We start from the raw sequence: 16,967 nt of genomic DNA, 5'->3' as shown, positions 1-16,967 counted from the left end.
CCTCTTTTTGAAAAAGACCACTTGTCTTTGGCATTCGAGAAAAATAGAGATGGCTTCTTGGACTGTCCCCATTGGTGAAATTTTCACCAATATATCATCATCATAAATTCAAAGTTTGGTTTCTGTTTTGACAAGCAATTGAAAATGAAAAATTGTATTTAAGAATTGTGATTTAGAGAATAAATATCAAGCAATAATAGTTACATTTTTAGGTTCAGAAGACAATCAGCTTTCTGCTAATATATGAATAAAACTGAATAAATATGTACATCAAAATAGGATAATTAATATTCCAAAAATAGGTCCTTCTATGTAAGTCAATAAACTAATAGTTTCATAAAATAGCTATATTGATACATAGCTTAGATTTTTATCTATTCATTGATATATACAATTCATCTCAACTCCTATTTGGTAAGAAGATGTGAGGGTTTCAACTTTACAAAATTATGCTCAATTGCATACTGGTTTTTAACCCTAGTTTATTGACTTACCTAGAAGGACTTCTTTTTGGAAATACCGATTATCCGATTTTCAGTGGCGTCATTTAGGGGGGGCTGGCTGGGGCTATAGCTCCACCCTGATTTTAGGAGGGGCCCCAAATCAGCCGTCACAATTTCTGTCAATTTGATTTGAAGTGTGAAAAAAAAATGTTTAAAAAAGTGTTCTCAATATAAAACAAATCTGTTTCTAATATAGCTGTACTTCACACAAATAGGCCAATACTATGGGCTTCATTCCCAAACATATTTATTATTCTTATTTCATATATTACAACACATTTTTACTGCCTTGTTGTTACAGCCACGGTGACGAACTTTCATTACAGTAAAGTAATTGACCCAGGATCTGTAATAAAACTAATTAAAAAAAACTTTTTCCACAAGATAAGTTTTTCAAAGAAAAGTAAAGAACTCCATTAAACACAAAAAGAGCAAAAATAAAATCAAATAATCTAGCAAGCGAGAAACTACCACAAATCAGCATCAATAAATAAATGAAACCCAAAACGAACAGGAATTACAATAAATAACCGAGTCAAACTCAAAACGAGCAGAAATTAACATAAGTTGGGCTGAAAACCCCCTATGCCTTCCCAAGGCCAGAACAAAATTTGCACTTTCCTGAAAAAAATATACATGTTTTTACTTTTATAACTTTAATAAATCAAATAATATTAACATTTTGATAACTAAATATCAGTATATGTATATTAAACTGACAATGCACATTCATTTGTATTTCTTTCAGTAAAGTGCAGGCTTCATTTATTTATTGATGCTGATTTGTGGTAGTTTCACGCTTGGTAGATTATTTGATTTTATTTTTGCCCATTTTCGTTTCATGGAGTTCTTTACTTTTCTTTGAAAAACTTATTTTGTGGAAAAAGTTTTTTTTAATTAATTTCTGTTCATTTTATATTGACACAGTCTTTTCAGGGAAAAATAAAATAATACTTTAAATCTTTTCGTTTTTTTTAAGACTTTTATAATTTGACCTCCTGTTTGTATGCTAGAGAAAAATTTTCCGCAATTTTTAACAACATACACCCTTTTAAAATTCTGGACACAAATAGTAGTGTTTAATTTCGTTTCATACCTCCTCTAGTTGACCTGAAATGGAACACTTGACACCATTCACAAGAAAGTTTGTTTACTTTCTTTAAGAGCTTGGATACACTTACGCTATTTTGATTTGGTTAAATCCTAAGAGCAGAAGTAGCTCCAAAAGTTTGAACACAATACCTTCAGTTGTTCTTGGGATACTGCTGAGATGCCTTATTGAGAACTATCATTATCACAGTACATTTTCATTTAATCTCAAGGCAACATTTAGTTTTTAAACATAATGGGCAAACATAATGGGCGTGGGAGGGGGATTAGTTGCCCTCTAATCACTTTCGACGATTAAAAATAGGGCATCAGTCCTTTCTATTTTCAATTGAATGAGCCCTTTTCGAAGTTACCACGACAACTCCTTCGATACGAAGTGCCCTGGTCTAAACAACAACAAAATAATACATTATACCCAATTCAATCTGTGTTATAAAAATGTCGAGCCTTGCAATCACTTTGGTCTTTTAAAAATAGCACTAGGCCTTTCAATTTATAACCGAAAAAGCCCTTTTTAAACAATAACGCTCTCTATAAAAACCTTACATGCCCCAGGGCATAAATTACAACCTTTACTCGATGAAGCGTTAGGGCGGTTGCCGTTCTTTATCATGTAATTTCCAGAACTTTCAACTACGTTAAACAAAATAGCTATCTCAAGGTTTGGATTGGTTGTGTTTGAGGAAATGGTGGGTGCGTGAGGGGCGGTAGTTACTCTCCAATCACTTTCAACTATTAAAAATGGCACTAGCCCTTTCAATTTTTAATCAAATGAGCCCTGTTGAAATTTCTACAGCAACACTTTCAATAAAAACCTTACATGCCCCCAGGGCATAACTTACAGCCCTTGCCCTGAGGGCTGGGGGGGGGGGGTTGTCATTCTCAAAGACATAATTGTCAGAATTTTCTACCACGTTGAACAACATGACTATCTGAAAATTTTGATTGGATGTGTTTGGAGGAATGATGGGCGTGAGAGGGGGGTTAGTTACCTTCCAATCACTTTCGACTATTAAGAAGGGCACTAGCCCTCTCAATGTTCAATTGAATGATCCCCTTTTGAAGTTTTATAACAGCACTATCTAAAAAAAACCTTTTATGCCCCCAGGGCATAACTTACAACCTTTACCCTGGGGGCTCTGAGGGGTTTGTCATCCTTAATTACACATTTTCCAAAAGTTTCAACTACGTTGAATGTTTTTGGGGAAATGTTGGGCGTGAGAGGGGGGTTAATTACTCTCTACTCACTTTCGACTATTAAAAGGGCAATTTCACAATCAAATGAGCCCTTTCTATATAAAACTTATATGCCTCCAGAGCATAACTTACAACCATTGAACTGGGGGCTTTGAGGGGGTTATCATCCTAAAAGACATAATTTTCAGAACTTTCAACTACGTTGAACAAAATGGATATCTCAAAATTTTGATTGAATGTATTTTGGAAAATGGTGGGCATGAGAGAGGCGTTAGTCCCTCTCCAATCACTTTCAACTATTAAAAAAGGCAGTAGCCCTTTCAATTTCCAATTGAATGAGCTCTTTCGAAGTTCTATGACAGGGCTTTCAAGAAAAACCTTATTTGCCCCCAGGGCATAACTTACATCCCTTGCCCTGAGGGCTCTAAGGGGGGGGGGGGGGGTCATCCTTAAAGACCAATTTTCAAAACTTTAAACTATGTTGAACAAAATGACTATCTAAGAATTTTGATTGGATGTGTTTGGGGAAAAGGTGGGCGTGAGAGGGGGGTTAGTTGCCCTCAAATCACTTTCGACTATTAAAAGAGGCACTAGCCCTTTGAATTTCGAATTGAATGAGATCTTTTTCAAGTTTCTACAACAAAGATTTCAATAAAAACCTTAAATGCCGCCAGGGCATAACTTATAACCCTTTCCCTGAAGACTGTGGGGGAGTGTCCTGCTCAAAGATATAATTTCCTGAACTTTAAATTGCGCGGAACAAAATGGCTATCTCAAAATTTGATTGGATGTGTTTGGGGAAATGGTGTTCATGGAAGGGGTGTTAGTTGCCTTCCAATCACTTTCCACTATTAAAAAGGGCACTAGCCATTTCAATATCCAATCAAATGAGCCCTTTTTGAAGTTTCTTCGACAACGCGTTCTATAAAAACCTTATATACCCCTAGGGCATAACTTATAACCCTTGTCCTGAGGGTTGTGGGGCAGTGTCTTCCTCAAAAACATAATTTCTATCTGGAAATCAACTATGCTGAACAAAATGGCTATCTCAACATTTGATTGGATGTGTTTCGGGAAATGGTGGGCGTGGAAGGGGTGTTAGTTGCCTTCCAATCACTTTTGTCTATTAAAAAGGGCACAATCCACTCCAATTTCCAATTGAATGAGCCCTTTTTGAAGTTTCTACAACAACTTCTTTGATACAAAGTGCCCTGCTCTAAAGGAAAAAATAATAAACAATATATTGTGCCAACATCATTCTTATATGCCCCCTGGAGCATTACTTAAAACCCTTGCCTTGGGGGTTGTGGGGGAGTGTCCTCCTCAAAAACATATTTTCTATCTGGAAATCAACTATGCTGAACAAAATGGCTATCTCAAAATTTGGATTGGATGTGTTTGGGGGAACGATGGGCGTGGGCCACTCCAATTTCCAATCAAATGAGCCCTTTTCGAAGTTTCTACAACAACTCCTTTGATACCTGGTATGGAAAAAAAAAGGATTAAAAAAATAAATAATTGCCAACATCGTTCTTTACTTAGGCAGCGCCAATGCGTTGCCTATGATTATACATGTGATTCTAGTTGTTGTTTATGTGATTTTAGAGCAGCGGTCCCCTCTATATATATGTTTTATGTACTCTATATTTCTTTGAGTCTGTTTATGAATCTGTTCTGACTCTTTTCTGAGTCATGTGTGACTCAAGTCTTTTCCCATTTCTGCACTTGCTACAGTAAATAAAAAATCATTTTTTACAACAGCAGACTCTTTGCAATCCTAGCAGCCATAGATATATTATTGTTAATAAACTCCAGACCGTATGTGATTTTGTAAGTTCCTTGTGCTTTTCCTTCTTTACCTCCAGTCAATACCTTCAATTTGAAATTTGGTTTCATTCAAAATGGTTATTTCATGAATTTTGTTTCTCAATTTGTCATTGAATTTAGCTTCTTGAATTTTGAAAAAAATCAAAATGGGAATTTCCAAATAATAAATTTTTTTTCATTTCAGGAAAGATAAGAAAGACAAGAAAATCATATATTATTTACTTACTTATTTATTTTTTCTTTAGACCAGGGCACTTTGTATTGAAGGAGTTGTCATAGAAACTTCAGAAATGGCTCATTCGATTGGAAATTGGAGTGGCCTGTGCCCTTCTTAATAGTCAAAAGTGATTGGAAGGCAACTAACATCCCTTCCATGCCCACCATTTCCCCAAAAACATCCAATCCAAATTTTGAGATAGCCATTTTGTTCAGCATAGTTGATTTCCAGATAGAAATTATGTTTTTGAAGAGGAAACTCCCCCACAGCCCTCAAGGTAGGGGTTGTAAGTTACGCCCTGTGGGCATATAAGGTTTTCATAGAAAGCGTTGTCAGAGAAACTTCACAAAAGGCTCATTCGATTGGAAACTTAAAGGGCTAGTCCCCTTTTTAATAGTTGAAAGCGATTGGAGGGCAACTAACCCCCTCTCATCCCCACCTTCTCCCCAAACACATCCAATCAAAATTTTGAGATTAATGTTTAAAGTTATGCCCTGGGGACATATAATGTTATTTATAGAATGCATTGTCATAGAAACTTCAAAAAGGGCTCATTTGATTGGAATTGAAATGACTAGTGCCCTTTTTACTAGTCGAAAGGGATTGAAAGGCAGCTAAGATACCTTCCTCGCCCAACATTTATCTAAACACATACACTCAAAATTTTTAAATAATAATTTTGTTTAAAGTAGTTGAAAGGTCCGGAAATTATATCTTTGACGACGACACTCCCCCCACAGCCCTCAGGGTAAGGGTTGTAAATTACACCCTGGGGACATATAAGGTTTTTATTAAAAGATTTGTTGTAGAGACTTGAAAAAGGGCTCATTTGATTAGTAATTCAAAGGGCTAGTGCCCTTTTTAATAGTCAAAAGTGATTTGAGGGCAACTAAACCTCTTCTCACATCCACCTTTTCCCCAAACACATCCAAACAAAATTTTGAGATAGCTATTTTGCTCAACGTAGTTGAAAGTTCTGGAAATTAGGTTCAGAGGCAACGCTATAGCGTTGCCTATAGTAAAGGCCATACGGCTCCAATGTTCCATTATTATTTTTTTTTCCCAGAGGCACTTCATATGGAAGGGGTCGTTGTAGAAACTTCAAAGGGGGGCTCATTCGAGTGCAAATCGAGAGTTCTAGGGCCCTTTTTAAGAGTCAAAAATGATTGGAGGGCAACTAGCCCACACCCCCAATTCAGCCCATCATTCCCCCAAACACATCCAAACAAAATTTTGAGATATCCATTTTGTTCAGCCTAGTTTATTTTCCAATAGAAAATATATTATTGAGGAGGATACTCTTTCACAGTCCTCAGGGGACGGGTTTTAAGTTATGCCCTGGGGGTGTATAAGGTTTTTATAGGTGTTGTCGTAGAAACTTCAAAACAGGCTCATTCGATTGGAAATTAAAGGGCTAGTGCTCTTTTTAATAGTCGAAAGTGATTGGAATGCAATTAGCCCCCCCACCCACGCGCATCATTTCCCCACACACATCCAATCAAAATTTTGGGATAGCCATTTTGTTCAGCGTAGTTGATTTCCAGATAGAAAATATGTTTTTGAGGAGGACACTCCCCCACAACCTTCAAGGCAAGGGTTTTAACTTATGCTCTGGGGGTATATAAGGTTTTTATAGAAGGCGTTGTCGTAGAAACTTCAAAAGAGCCTCATTTGATTGGAAATTCAAAGGGATAATACCCTTTTTAATAGTCGAAAGTGATTGGAGGGCAACTAGCCCTCCCCGCCCATCATTCCCCCAAACATATCCAATCAAAATTTTGAGATAGCCATTTTGTTCAGCATAGTTGATTTTCAGATAGAAAATATATTTTGAGGAGGACAATCCCCCACAACCCTCAGGGAAAGGATTTTAATTTATGTCCTGGGGGCATATAAGGTTTTTATAGAAGGCATTGTTGTAGAAACTTCAAAAAAGGCTCATTCGATTAGAAATTCATATAGTTAGTGCCCTTTTTAATAGTCGAAAGTGATTGGAGGGCAACTAGCCCCCCCCCCCCCACGACCACTATTTTCCCAAATCCCTCAAATCAGAATTCTGAGATAACCAATTCGTTCAGCGTAGTCCATTTCCGTATAAAAAATATGTTTTTGAGGAGGATAATCCCCCACAACGCTCAGGGCAAGGGTTTTAAGTTATGCCATGGGGGCTTATAAGGTTTTCATAGAAGGCGTTGTCGTAGAAACTTCAAAATGTATGGGAAGAACACATAATAAATCTATTATAATTATCCAATTATAAGGTTAAAATACATACTCTGTGATAGATGCAAAATTGCTGTGGCACACAAAATCCTATTAAAGTCAATTCCAAACAGTTGTGATCCCTTTGTGTCAGGAAGTGAAATGGTCAAAACACCCTTATTGGAGCTATTTTTTCAATCCATTCATTGTTGCCGATCGCTGTCCACAAGTTATGCAAGCTGTCTATTGTTCATATATAAGGTTTTTATCAAAGAGGTAATCATATAGACTTTGAAAATAGCCTCATTTGAGTTAAATTGAAAGTTCTAGATCCGTTTTTTAAAGTCAAGAATAATCAGACAGTAAGCAACCCCTCCCCCATGCAATAAAAACCTGAAACTTTTTGCAATCAAAAACAAACAAAAATTAATTAAAAAAACTCCGAAAAATAAGTTTTTCAAAGAAAAATAAAGACCATTTTAAACTTAAGCTCAAGAGATGTCTGTTCACATTGATAGTTTATTTAATTTCTGTTTGTTTTAAGTTTCATTTATACTTTAATAGCAAACTATTTTTTTTCGTTTTCAGCTTGATTTTCATATTCAATCTAAGCATTACTCGCTTTTAAGATCTATTTATTCATTTATATTATTACTTGTTATAGGTTTTTTGCCATGATTGTTTATTTAATTTATGTTCGTTTTGGATTTCATTTATTCTTTAATAGTAATTTCTGGTCGTTTTGAGTTTGAATTTTAACAGGTATTCATATTTCCTGAGCTTAAGTTTAAAATGGCCTTTACTTTTCTTTGAAAAACTTATTTTTCGGAAAGTTTTTTTAATTAATCTTTGAAAATGACAACCCCCCACAGCCCTCAAGGCAAGGGTTTTAAGTTATGCCCTGGGGACATATAAGGTTTTTGTAGAATGCATTGTCATAGAAACTTCAAAAAGGGCTCATTTGATTGGAAATTGAAATGGCTAGTGCCCTTTTTAATAGTCGAAAGTGATTAAAAGGCAACTAACACACCTTGCACGCCCACCATGTATCAAAAGACATCCAATTCAAATTTTGAGATTCCCATTTTATTCTAAGTGGTTGAAAGGTCCGGAAATTATATCTTTGAGGATGACACTCTCCCCACAGCCCTCAAGGTAAGGGTTGACAAACTTGAAAAAGGGCTCATTTGATTGGAAATTCAAAGGACTTGTGCCCTTTTTAATAGTCAAAAGGTATGTGAGGGCCACTAAACCCCCTCTCAAATCCACCTTTTCCCCAAACACATCCAATAAAAATTTTTAGACAGCCATTTTGTGCAACATAGTTAAAAGTTTTATAAATTAAGTCTTTGAGGATGATAACCCCCTCAGAACCCTTGGGGCAAGGGTTGTACGTTATGCTCTGGGGGTATAAGGTTTTTATAGATAGTGATGTTATAGTAACTTTAAAGAGGGCTCATTTTTTAATAATCAAAAGTAATTGGAGGATAACTAACACCCCTCTCACACCCACCATTTCCCCAAACACATCCAATCAATGTTTTCAGATAGCCATTTTGTTTGATGCAGTTAAAAAGTCCAGAAATTATGTTTTTGATGATGACACTCCCCCCACAGCCTTCAGGGCAAGGGTGGTAAGTTATGCCCTGGAAGCATATAAGGTTTTTTTTATAGAAAGCTTTGTTGTAAAAACTTGAAAAAGGAATCATTGGATAGAAAATTGAAATGGCTAGCAAATTGTTTAATAGTCAAAAGTGATTGGAGGGCAAGTTACCCCCCCCCCTCTCACGCCCTCCCTTTCCCCAAACACATCTAATCAAAATTTTGAGATAGCCATTTTGTTCAATGTAGTTGAAATGTCTGAAAGTTATGTTGTTGAGGATGACTACCCCCTCAGGGCAAGGGTTGTAAGTTATGCCCTGGGGCGTTTGAGGTTTTTATAGATAGTACCGTCGTAGAAACTTAAAGAAGAGCTCTTTCGATTGGAAATTTAAAAGGCTAGTATCTTTTTGAATTGTAGGAAGTGATTGAAGAGCAACTAATCTGCCTCTCATGCCCACTATTTCCCCAAACACATCCAATCAAAATTTTGAGATAGCCATTTTCTTAGACGTAGTTGAAACTTGTAGAAATTAGGTCTTTGAGAATGACACCCCCCCCCCCCCAGCCCTCAGGGCAAGGGTTGTAAGTTATGCCCTGGGGGCATATAAGGTTTATATTAAAAGCGTTTTTAGAAACTTCAAAGGGGCTCATTCCAGTGAAAATTGAAAGGGCTAGTGCCTTTCTTAATAGTTGAAACTGATTGGAGAGCAACTAATTCCCCTCTCGCGCCCACCATTCCCCCAAACACATCCAATAAAAATTTTGAGATAGCCATTTTGTTCAACGTAGTTGAAAGTTCTGGCAATTAGGTCTTTGAAGATGACAACCCCCTCACAGCCCTCAGGGCAAGGGTTGTAAGTTATGCAATGGGGGCATATAAGGTGTTTATAGAAAGCATTATTGTAAAAACTCAAAAAGGACTCATGCAATTGGAAATTGAAAGGGCCAGTGCCCTATTTAATAGTTAAAAAGTGATTGGAAGGCTTGACATTTTTGTCAAGGCTGACTTCATATCAAAGGAGTTGTCATAGGAACTTAAAAAAAGAGCTCATTCAATTGAAAATAGAAAGGGCTAATGCCCTTTTTAATAGTCAAAAGTGATTGGAGGGCAACTATTCCACCTCCCATTTGCCCATTATGTTTAAAAACTAAATGTTGCCTTAAGATTAGGGTGAATCGGGGAAAGTCCGACACCTTAACATGTTTTTTTTTGTTAAATTGACTCTCAAGATTTTTTTTTAGGAGTATCTCATATCATCTTCTATCAACCATTTTTTTGCAACAGTTTCCCATATTATTCACTTTCTGATTTTCCCATATACTGTGCTTGTAGCCCATCACCAGGTCTCAAAGTTGGTGGAGCCTGCTATGTTGGACTTACCCCAGCTTTGGGGGAAGTGCAACATATCCTACTAGCTTTTTTCAACAATATGTCAAAAATAATATGACTTCACCATCTTATAGGGCATTGAGGAATCACTATAAGTCCATAATCAGACATTTTTTATGTCAAACTGACAGGCATCAAGAGGCCAGAGCATACTTTTTTCTGCTACTGTGGGGTAACTCCGACAGTGTCGGACTTACCCAACAGATAAATGTTACAAGTATCATGGCCAAGGTGCTCACATCACTGAATGTAAATGATTGCTTGTATTTTAAAAAAGAAAAACATATCACACAAATTATGGTTTGACTCCAGATACAAAAAGTTACTCATATATGTTGTAGCTTACGTGTATGGGCATAAAACAAAGATGTACTGACTCTTGCTAGTAACTGCCTTGTACGATACAATAACCTGACGGATTTGGGGTATTTCAAATGGTCCGGTTTTCCCACTAAGTTTACTGGTCCTGCAAAATGTATTTGTCATCCACAGTATCGATATCGTCTTTCTTTGGCCAATTGAAAGAGTAGGTGGCAAGAATCAAGCAGTGAAGAAACTTGAGCTTAACTTTTCCCTCGTCAGGAAAGTCTAGAACCCTTCCTATGTAACCTTGTTCGTCATTCCTTGCATCGTATCTAACTGCATAGTTCTCATTTAGCTTGGGAACAATCTTTTGCTTACTGGGTGTCTCCTTGTCATCGCTGTCACTTTCTTGAATAGTATCTTGAATACTCTGATCATCCTCATAAGAGCCAAGTTCAAGGCTGATGTCTGATTCGCTATCACCCGTATCTCTATTGGCTTCCCTCTTAGGAAAATTTTTTTTGTTCGATTTTATACCCTTCCCATCTGAACTTTTCTTCTTCCCTTTGCCTTTTGCTTTCAGATTTTCTTCCCTCTTAAGCACCTCTAGATGTTCTTTTGATGTTATCACTTCTGTCTCTCTTGCAATTTTCTTCCGTTTTTCTATTCCTGAAACTGATGGTAGGTCGGGCTGCTTGATTGAGTCAAGAAGAATCTCTTCAAAAGTTTTTGATTGGTTGCCAAGCAACTTCTTTGGACTAAAGGTAACAGAAAAGGTAATTTTTTCTAGTTCAGTGTTGACAGTGGTTGTGACTTTAGATGTGCCTGAATTTTCCTCTTTCTCCTTTTTCATTTGTGCATAGCGTCAACTTGGTAGGTTCAAACTTGGTTTGGTCAATTACGGATGGGTTTACTCTCATTGGAACACTCAGGTCAAAGATTCCAGTTGCTTTGAACGACTTTTCAATCAGACTAGGAGTGAAATAGGTATCCCATACCTTTGATAAGAGACATACAAAATCCTTCTTTGACAGAATGTTGCCAGGGTGCTCCACCTGCCATTTCGAGAGATTCTGATCATAAGACACTTTCAGTCCCTTGAAAACCACTTTATGGAGAGGTTGAAGCATGTGGGATGCATGTGGAGGTAGCTTGAGAATTGTCACGTTATTTTCGTTTGCAAGTTTTGCAAGAGCAAGAGAAAGCTTTGCAAGTTTTGCAAGAGCATGTGTGTCATGTCCATCTAAGATGAGAAGTGCCTTTCCCTTTACATGAGGAAGAAACTGGAATTCAAACCAGTTCATAAAGAGATCAGACGGCATCCACCCTTTATTGGTAGATGAGTAAGATGCACCAGGGTAAGCTCCATCTACAGGTATCCATGAGGTCCAGGTATTCTTTGCAAAGAAAACTATTAAAGTTGTGAATTTTTCTCCGTTTGCATTGATACAAACCAAGGCAGTTGTATTTTCACGTCCATTACCACCTGTTCTACGAGTCGCTGGTGAGCCTTTGGCTCCAGCAACTTTCGTGTTGCCCGGATCCCTGCAGAAAGATGTCTCATCCAAATTAAACCAGCACTGGAGCTTGTCAAGAATATCCATCGCCGTGGCAGTTTCATACAACAGCTCATAAAAACCATACATTATGAAGAGGTCAGATTGCTGCAAAAGTCTTTTGTTTTCTAACCTTTCTGGTTTCTTTAGTGAAATTTTGTTTCAGCACTTGAACCCCACCCACCAGCCATGACCAGGTTGGTTGTCCTTAAATCTTGTTTGAACTTTGTTCTTGATGAGATAGTCTTGGACTTGGTCAAAAAATTCCTGCTTGCTGAGACCCATGCCCCACTTTTCAAGTATTCGGAGACCCTGAGCCATATCCTTTTCTATTTCAGCAGGAATTTTTTGACTCCTCCCTCAACCACAAACTGTTTTTTTGACTTTTGTCTTCTTCATAAGATGGTCATGCAAGGTAGTGCACAGTATTTGAAATACTTTTGAAGCCTGTAGCATAGACATTCGCTTTGAAGATATCTCTGCTAGCGCGTTTTGTAGCTGAGTTGCATCATATGTTCCTCCAACCCCACGTTGTGTTTTCCGAACATAATTTCTAGGCATCTAGAAAAGACAAAGGAATTATGAATGAATGGATGAATTTATTTGAAGGGGAATTATGAATGAATTGATGAATGTATTCGAAAACCCGTCACAAGCAGGTGTACAAAAAATTCCAAAACAGCCAGTAGCAGAATTCCAAAAGCTGCCAACACTTTAGCAACAAAATCTGTGATTTGACAGCTTTTCTTTGAGCAAGAAGTATTTCTATAGGTAAAATTTTCAGAAAAGTAACAAATGTAACTTAGTATAGCTTACGGTTAGAAATATCAATAGTTTTCTTAATCATATTTAATCATATTAAAGTACTGTCTCATATTTACTCTAATACTGCTAATGGCGCATAGTATTCAAAGTCTCAAGTATGCAGTATATAGCTAACTGCTGATAGTTTATGGATTGAGTTGTACACTCGAATGATATTGGTATTATAAAAATAATACACACCCAACTGCATTCTTAATATTCATTGATCACTGTACTACAACTATAAAAAGGTCAGTATACTTTTACTAGCATAGGAAGAAAGGTCAGTAATTCAATGATCTATGTCTGGTTTTGATGTGTAGTAAATAATTGAGACATAAACTTTTGAAAATAGTGAAAAAATTATTTCAAGTCAAGTGAAAGTAATAGTTACTATTGGTGGATTGTCGTCAGTTTTAAATCACTAGGGGTGGCAACCCTGAAAGAAAGGGGATTTTTGGGGAACCGATTTTGAGAATGTTTATGAGAAGACAGATTTTGGGGGAAATCCCCAAAAATTTGGGGATAGTGGAAGCACTGGTATTTTTAAAAAAAAATGCCAACAAATTTTACTAGGCCATGAAAACTGTCCAGTAGCATTGCTAATATGCTATCCCACTTTTTGCACAGCAGAGCACGACTTGTGTTTTGACACCTTTTCTTTGAGCAAAAATTATTTTATATGTAAAAAGGGTATTTTCAGACAAAATCTGCCAACAAATTTGATACATGCCAAGTAGCATTTCTACTTTTCTACACTTTTTGCACGGCAGGTCACAAGTAAAGGTTAAGACGAAAAACAAATTACAAGGGAGAAAGATAAACGAAAGCAGGCACAGAACTGCAATACATGAATGATCAACACAACACTACATTCCACTAAGTTAGTAGAGCCATATAAGGATGGTTACTGGCTTCAACCTTTATTATCTAAAGCTTAGAATCTGTTCTACCATTTAAAATATCCATCTTTGGTAACATGGGGTAAGTCCGACACCCCAGCCAAACTTCCCCTGTAGGGGGTAAGACCGACATGTCGGACTTTCCCCAGATGGGCTTTTTCGGGGGTAAGACCGACACCCCTCTTATCTGTTCAACTAATAACATTAGCTTGTTTAAAAAGAAAAAACAGGAAGATGCCCCTGGTCTTCTAGTTTATAAGAAATGAAAACAAATTCTCTATCTCACTTACTTTATAATCTGCACAAGTTAAAGTAAAGTTAGTTACCTGTGTTCCTAAAAAATCGCCGTCCAAAAAACTTCAAAACCCTCTGAACAGAAGGCGTGTTAACTCTGCCAGAAGTTGATGGCACTGTTGCCTACTGCTACTAATATGGAAGAAAATATGAAAGCCTCCCACAGATACAATGGACCATAGACAAATTGAAGGTCGGTATCGGACTTACCCCACTGTCGGACTTTCCCTGATTCACCCCTAAATCAAAATGCACTGTGTTAATGCTAATTCCCAATAAGTCATCTCAATAGTATTCCAAGAATGACTGAGGATATTATGTTCAAACTTATGGGGCTACTTCTGCACTTAAAATTTAACCAAATCAAAATAGTGTAACTGTATCAAAGCTATCAAAGAAAGTAAACAGATTTTTTCAAATAAAAGATAAGTTTTTCAAAGAAAAGTAAAGAATTTCATTAAACCAAAAATGACCAAATATAGAATCAAATAATCTACCAAGCATGTAACTACCACAGATTTAGTGAAAATGCAGTAAATTTCTAGGTGGCACTATAATTTAGCTAGGACAAAACTAAAAACATCATTTGATGCCTTTTTTTGTTCTTTCATAATTCAATAATTGCTTCTGTTGCAAATTGCATCTTGAGCCCTTAAAGGGGCTTCAAAGGTATTTCATTTTTGTAGCCACACAAAAAAGTTTTCAACACTAGTTGTCATTGAAAAGTGTTTTTTTTTTTTTTTTCAGGAGCATAATTTTATTTAGACATAAATTACAAAGTTAAAAACATATAACAAGTTTATAAATAAGTTGTTAAAGAGTAATATACTCTAAAAATACTTATTTATAACAATTCTAATCCTCATTTATTGGGCAACTCAAATATAAACTGTTTTCCTACTGTTTCAAGTTTTTCATATGCTGTTGACAAAAATAGCACTGAATTTTGCAATTCAAAACTTTGCCATCAACAATTCAGGGTATATATTTCCACATTAGAGGGGGGGGTAAAGTTCATGGTAAATTTGCAGTGTGTCATATACTTTAGCTAGGATGAAAGTGAAAAAATTATTTAATGCTTTTTTATGCTCTTTTATAATTCATATAAAATACCTTTGGGGCCCCTTCAAGGGATCAAGATGCAATTTGCAATAGAAACAATTATTGAATTATGAAAGAGCATAAAAAAGGCATCAAATGATGTTTTCACTTTCATCCTAGCTAAATCATAGTGTCACCTAGAAATTTACCAAATAGGCTCTTGGGAAATTGTTGGAAATCAAGGCTATGGTTGATATTTTTGGGAAAATGAGCATAAAAGCTTGCAATTAAACTGTAAATTCCTTTCCAACTTAAGTTCTCTCTGTATTCATTAAACACCTTTAAAATGATTATTACTAGGCCCTATTAAGGTAAAATTCTACTTTTAGCTACTTTTGGCTGTCTTGGGAAGCAGTGAGGTTAGAAAAATGACACTTTTAGGGGTGGGTATAGAGGTTAAAGTATGTCCTAGGTAGGTATTTTGAACTACCTACCTCCACTCCTTCTCCCTCTAGAGGGTCCTGAAATTTGCTTACATGACAGGTCAATACCCATTGAAATTTTGACAAAACAACATTTTACCTTAATTTTTAGTTATCATTTTCTTTTTCTCTGGCTTTAGCTCTGAAAATGCAATTTCAGTTATTTGAGCAGAATTTTTGTGCCATATCAATGTTTATTCCCAAAATGTAGGAAATGTATTTGCCTATCTTTAAAACGTTAGAAATTGGGATTGAGCAAAGTTGTGAAGCTGAAAACAATTTTGTTATACTTCATTTAAGCAGAAGATCTATTTTGCAAGGTTTCACTTCTATAAATCACAGATTTTTAAAGGTCATGAAAGGTCAGGACCCTCTAGAGGGAGAAGGAGTGGAGGTAGATACTTCAAAATACCTACCCGGGACAAACTTTAGTCTGTAGGCCCATCCCTGAAAGTTTCATTTTCCTAATCTAACCCCTTCCTAAGATATTCAAAAGTAACTAAAGTAGAATTTTACCCCTATTAATTCTGGGAGAGACTTGTGCTGACCACTGTGAAGAAATATTGATCTTAAGAAAATGTGAGCTAGCCAATTTAGAAGGCCCACAGAGGTTGCAAGCTATTGGTGAAAATTTCACCAAGGTGGGAAAATTTCACTATTTGATCCGGACTGTTGGGCCAATTCCAGCCTAGATTGACAGCCATAAGAGATCTTTAATTTACTAGACTAGGCCTAGCCTACTTCCCAATCACCTTTAATGTTGGATGTTCCAGAGACTGAATTTCCGACATTCTTGAGCCTAATGTGTTGTTAACAGTAGTTTAAACGGATTCCCCTGTGCACAGTCACTTCGATGTTACTGTCACTTTGGGCTTGTCAATTGAGCTTAATAAAAAAAATCCCAAAATTTTGTCATGAATATCATGTTCTATCTGAACAAAGAACTGATTGCAAATGTAAGAAGGCTACAGTATAGATAGCACTGTACTTAGGTCCTGGCCATCCTTTTTGGACGCTTTGGGGTCATTCCTCCTGTTAGCTCATGTGCAATGGCTTGGTACGTTGTTCTATCTGGTGTGATACAGGAAAACTGGGCTATCTTGACGTTGATTAAGGTGAAGTTCTGCGTCCATCGTTTTGGTATCTGCCTCGTGGACGAAGGCTATGAAGAGATCCTTCAAAGGCAATTTCAAGGAGGCGGCTCGGCTCCATTTGCTTGACAAGACCAAACCAGCACAGTTGCTCTTTCTTTATGTCGCTGAGTATTGTTTCAGTAGACTGGAGCCTTTGGTCTACATCTACATTTGTGATGTGGTCGTGTATTTGATTCTAGCCATGCGACGAAGGCAGCTCATCTCGAAAGCTGGAAGTTTTCTTTCGTCTTTGTTTTCAGTGTCCCTGTTTTGCATCCATACATGACTATTAAAATTACTAGGCTGTTGAAAAGGAGTACTTTCAGCATGTTAGATAGAGGGTAACTTTTCCAGAGGTTGGCTAGTCCTCGAAGGCTAGAGCTAGCAATTGCAAGTCGACGTTT

General features: G+C 36.8%; 1 protein-coding gene across 1 annotated transcript in view; it reads right to left on the bottom strand.

Annotated features, from left to right (window-relative positions):
* Kaz (E3 ubiquitin-protein transferase Katazuke) overlaps positions 1 to 16,336 on the bottom strand; it is a 66,851-nt gene extending 50,515 nt beyond the window's left edge. The window contains exon 1 of the mRNA XM_089093726.1: positions 16,183 to 16,336. Within this exon, the coding sequence (XP_088949852.1) occupies positions 16,183 to 16,221 (39 nt within the window). The 5' untranslated portion in view covers positions 16,222 to 16,336. The remainder of the gene's footprint in view (positions 1 to 16,182) is intronic.
* Between the last annotated feature and the right edge of the window lie 631 nt (positions 16,337 to 16,967).

The sequence above is a fragment of the Artemia sp. Qi Xiang Cuo genome, chromosome 8 (genome assembly GCF_049724085.1).
Source record: "Artemia sp. Qi Xiang Cuo chromosome 8, ASM4972408v1, whole genome shotgun sequence".
NCBI classification, from domain to species: Eukaryota; Metazoa; Arthropoda; class Branchiopoda; order Anostraca; family Artemiidae; genus Artemia; species Artemia sp. Qi Xiang Cuo.
Note: the sequence above shows the minus strand (reverse complement) of the source record. Positions and strands in the feature narration are given on the sequence as shown.